This window comes from Aulonocara stuartgranti (assembly GCF_965226115.1).
Source record: "Aulonocara stuartgranti genome assembly, chromosome: 14".
NCBI classification, from domain to species: Eukaryota; Metazoa; Chordata; class Actinopteri; order Cichliformes; family Cichlidae; genus Aulonocara; species Aulonocara stuartgranti.
Genome location: NC_138950.1, coordinates 14,869,781 through 14,873,368, shown reverse-complemented (window position 1 = coordinate 14,873,368; position 3,588 = coordinate 14,869,781). Strand labels below are relative to the sequence as shown.

The following is a 3,588-nucleotide window of genomic DNA, read 5'->3' as shown; positions in this document are numbered from 1 at the left end:
GAACCCACCCGAGGGATTAATAAAGTTCTATCTTATCTCTTATCTTATCTTAAATAGACACTGCACAGACAGTCACACTCCCCAAACATACTCTATATCCCAGGTCCAGGTACCCCCGCCCTCAGAGGGGCACCTAGACCCAGGAGATGTAACCCTTCTCTCTGGGGTGGAGGCAAGCGGACCACCTCCTTATCTGCAGTAGCAGGGAGGCCCCGCATCCCAGACCCCAGTCTGACGGCTAGCACCTCCTCCCAGCCCCCCAGCCCTGACAGCTAACAGAACCGGGGTGAGTGAAGACCTCAAACCTCCCTACGCCCGCTCATATGTAGTGTTGCTGTGTGCTGTTCTAAAGTGCATTTAAAACTCAGGAGAGCATGGTACTAGCTTCCTCTCAGAGAGCAGCACGGCTCTTCCCGAAAGCCCTTAGTTTCTAAATCCATTTAAAATTGAGGGTAGGGTAGATAGATCGAATTTCACCATTGGGACTGTTCTGATTTACTGTCAGTGATAAATGCTAACTTGATTGGTTAAATGCATCAAATAAGAGAGGTCTGAAATTTGTTTTGACTTTTAATAGTATAAACATCTGTTCATGTTTTAGGTGCTGTTGGAGACATGAATATGTGTAATGGAACTGAAGATATAAAGAATCTCCAAAGCCAATACACTGACACATCTCAGCTCAGAATTACTAACATGGTGTACAAGGCTGTGTATGCAATAGCACATGCCATCCATAATGCAGTGTGCCATGGAAAAAATGTCACAGCTCAGTGTAGAAAACTAACCAAGTTAGAGTCTAAACAGGTCAGTTGAAATGAACAAGTCCGTTTAATGTTTTTTGTTATCTCTAATGTACATTGAATGAACTCAAATGTGAATTAATTTTTGCTGTTGTTCTTTCTTTCTTTCCCCTCCCTTTTTGTGTTTTTACAATTTCACAGGTTTTGACTCAGATGAAGAAAGTAAATTTTTCCCGAAACAGATATGATGTGTCATTTAACGCTAATGGGGATCCTGTGGCTATTTATGAGTTGGTTAACTGGCGGAAAAGTGAGACTGGCATAACTGAGATAGTAACTGTAGGGTTGTATGATGCATCACTGCCAGCAGGCCAGGAGTTCCAGATTAACAGAAGCATAAACTGGATGGAGGGTAGCACAAAAGTAACGAGTAAAAGGACAAGAGTTTGGCAAATAAGACTTTGGTTAACATAATGATAGCAAAAATTTGCAGTTATTATGTAGCCTCTATGTCTTGACAGGTGCCAGTGTCAGTGTGCAGTGGCAGTTGTTCTCCAGGAACTCGTAAAGTGCTGCAGAAAGGAAAACCCATCTGCTGCTATGACTGTATACCGTGTCCTGAGGGAGAGATAAATAATATTACAGGTAAAATAAAATTTTTGCCCATGCATGTAAAATGTGATAGGGTGGATATCTACAATAATATGAATGATTAAAATATTACAATTCTTATAATTCTTGTTTTTAATTTATGTATTTATTTCAATCAGATTCGGCTGATTGTTTACCATGTCACAAGGAATTCTTGCCTAATAGAAAGAGAGACACTTGTATCCCTAAGCCTGTAGAATTTCTTTCATTTCAAGACCTCCTAGGAATTATCCTGGCTACACTCTCAGTTCTGGGTGCTTGTCTGGCCATTATGACTGGGGCTGTATTCTTTCATCACAGGACATCTCCAATTGTCCGAGCCAACAACTCTGAGCTGAGCTTCCTGCTGCTCATCTCACTGACTCTGTGTTTCTTATGTTCATTAACTTTCATTGGAGCACCATCAGAGTGGTCCTGCATGCTGCATCACACTGCATTTGGGATCACCTTTGTACTCTGTATCTCCTGTGTACTTGGGAAAACTATAGTGGTTTTAATGGCTTTTAAAGCGACACTTCCAGGTAGCAATGTCATGAAATGGTTTGGTCCTCCACAACAAAGAATGACCGTTGTGTCTTTCACCTTTATTCAAGTTTTAATATGTACTGTATGGTTGGTACTTAGCCCTCCATTCCCAATTAAAAATCTAACCACATACAAGGAGAAGATCATCCTGGAATGTGCATTAGGCTCCCCTGTTGGCTTCTGGGCTGTTCTCGGCTACATAGGCCTACTTGCTGCCTTTTGTTTTGTTTTAGCTGTCTTAGCCCGCAAATTACCTGACAATTTTAATGAAGCCAAGCTTATCACCTTCAGCATGTTGATATTCTGTGCAGTGTGGATCACCTTTATCCCAGCATATGTCAGTTCTCCTGTGAAATTCACTGTAGTTGTGGAGATTTTTGCCATTCTGGCCTCCAGCTTTGGACAGAATCATGCCAAGCAGCTGTCGGGGAACACAGGAAGCTGAGTTAAACATCTGCAGCCCAGGATCCTCCAGCAGCCACCAGGCCCAGGATCCTCCAGCAGCCACTAGGCCCAGGATCCTACTGCTCCACCAGGCCCAAGATCCTCCAGCAGCCACTGGGCCCAGGATCCTCCAGCAGCCACCAGGCCCAGGCTCTTCCAGCAGCCACCAGGCCCAGGCTCTTCCAGCAGCCACTAGGCCCAGGATCCTACTGCTCCACCAGGCCCAGGCTCTTCCAGCAGCCACCAGGCCCAGGATCCTCCTGCTCCACCAGGCCCAGGCTCTTCCAGCAGCCACTAGGCCCAGGATCCTACTGCTCCACCAGGCCCAGGATCCTCCAGCAGCCACTGGGCCCAGGATCCTCTAGCAAGGCACCACCAAGTAAATCAACAGTGACAAGACGGTGAACGGAGCGAGCAAGACAACAAGCAATGGGGCCTAAGAGAACACCGAACGCCGATGAAATTGAGGACATCAAAAAGTCATTGGACTTTCTAACCGAGGAAACATCGGCTATCAAGCTACAACAGAAATATATCCTAGACTTAGTCGAGGAAATAAGGTCGCTACGTAACCAGAATGCAGAGAAGGAGAAACGGATCGTCTATCTGGAGAGCAGGGTCGCGGACCTGGAGCAATATACCAGAATGAACGACGTGATCATCACAGGGCTGTACATAAAACCCCGGTCATATGCTCGGGCTGTGACTGCTGGCAGTAAAGAGGAGCAAGGAGATCTGGATGGGAGCTCTGCGGAGCAACAAGTAGCTGGTTTCTTGCAGTCGAAAGGGATCGACCTGGACTGTAATAACATCGAGGCATGCCACCCCTTGCCCAGGAGAAATGCTAGTGATAAACCAGCTATCATCATAAGATTTGTAAACAGGAAACACAAGAATGCACTGCTGAAGCAGGGGAGGAAACTAAAAGGATCGAACGTCTACATGAATGACCATCTAACCAAATCCAATGCTGACATAGCGAAGAAAGCACGATACCTAAAGAAACTGGGTAAAATTCAGAACACCTGGACTGCAAACTGTAAAATATTTATAAAGCTCAACGGTACACCGGAGGAAGCCAAGGTGCTGGTCATCAAATGCATCCAGGATCTGGAAAAATATTAACAGGTCACTTGACTACAAAGGCAAGGAGCGGGACAAACAATCTACAGTCATCAAAGCAGGTAATAGAAGACAACAACGGAAGCTAAAGCGTAACGTATTC

At 45.2% G+C, this 3,588-nt stretch overlaps 1 protein-coding gene across 1 annotated transcript; it reads left to right on the top strand.

Annotated features, from left to right (window-relative positions):
- Positions 1–696: 696 nt before the first annotated feature.
- Positions 697–2,364, top strand: LOC309686992 (extracellular calcium-sensing receptor-like; the record flags this gene model as incomplete). The annotated part of the gene is made up of 4 exons (XM_082501662.1): positions 697–807; positions 945–1,166; positions 1,265–1,388; positions 1,610–2,364. The coding sequence occupies 4 exons, from the start codon at positions 697–699 to the stop codon at positions 2,362–2,364; spliced, it is 1,212 nt and encodes a 403-aa protein (XP_082357788.1).
- Between the last annotated feature and the right edge of the window lie 1,224 nt (positions 2,365–3,588).